Source organism: Trypanosoma conorhini (genome assembly GCF_003719485.1).
Source record: "Trypanosoma conorhini strain 025E chromosome Unknown Tco_14.4_contig_00742, whole genome shotgun sequence".
In the NCBI taxonomy this organism is placed as follows: Eukaryota; Euglenozoa; class Kinetoplastea; order Trypanosomatida; family Trypanosomatidae; genus Trypanosoma; species Trypanosoma conorhini.
This window is the reverse complement of record NW_021704751.1, coordinates 4,554-5,106: the sequence shown is the minus strand read 5'-3', so window position 1 is coordinate 5,106 and position 553 is coordinate 4,554. Positions and strand designations below refer to the sequence as shown.

At 66.7% G+C, this 553-nt stretch overlaps 1 protein-coding gene across 1 annotated transcript; it reads left to right on the top strand.

The window, feature by feature from the left end:
* Window positions 1-2: 2 nt before the first annotated feature.
* Window positions 3-551, top strand: Tco025E_08283 (surface protease GP63; the record flags this gene model as incomplete). The annotated part of the gene is made up of 1 exon (XM_029375137.1): window positions 3-551. A coding segment is annotated over one exon (549 nt), but the record flags the coding sequence as incomplete, so codon positions are not given.
* Between the last annotated feature and the right edge of the window lie 2 nt (window positions 552-553).

Genomic DNA, 553 nt, shown 5'->3' with positions numbered 1-553 from the left:
ACGCACACGTCATGCTGCAATTTTCCCGTGCCCCGTCGCAGTGCGCGCGGCTGCTGGTGGTGATGGCGCTGGTGGCGGCGGTGTGTTGTGGCGGCGGCTGCCGTGCCTCCTCGCTGGCGTACCCCTGCACCTCCGACGCGGTGATGCGCGGCAACGGCAGATTGAAGTCTGCCGCTGTGGTGGTGAAGCCCGTCCCTGCGCCGGGAGACGCCCAGTCGGGGGAGTACGTTGTCGTGACGGAAGGCTGGGCGCCGATCCGCATCGCGGTGTCGACGGAGGACCTGAAGGACAACAGGAAGTACTGCAGCTTTTCGAGTCTTCGAAAGTGGAATCTGCTGGGCGACACGCATGCCGACTGTACAGCTGATGTGTTGTCGTCCCAGCAGAAGGACGCTCTCGTCGGGGGCGTCGTCCCTGCCGCCGTCAAGCTGCACGCGGAGCGACTGCTGGTGCGGCCGCTGAAGGGGCCGCTGAAGGTGCCCGAATTTGCCGCTGACAGCGTTTGCGGCCAGTTCACAGTGCCCGCCGCCCACCGCTCCCCGGGCGTTGACGA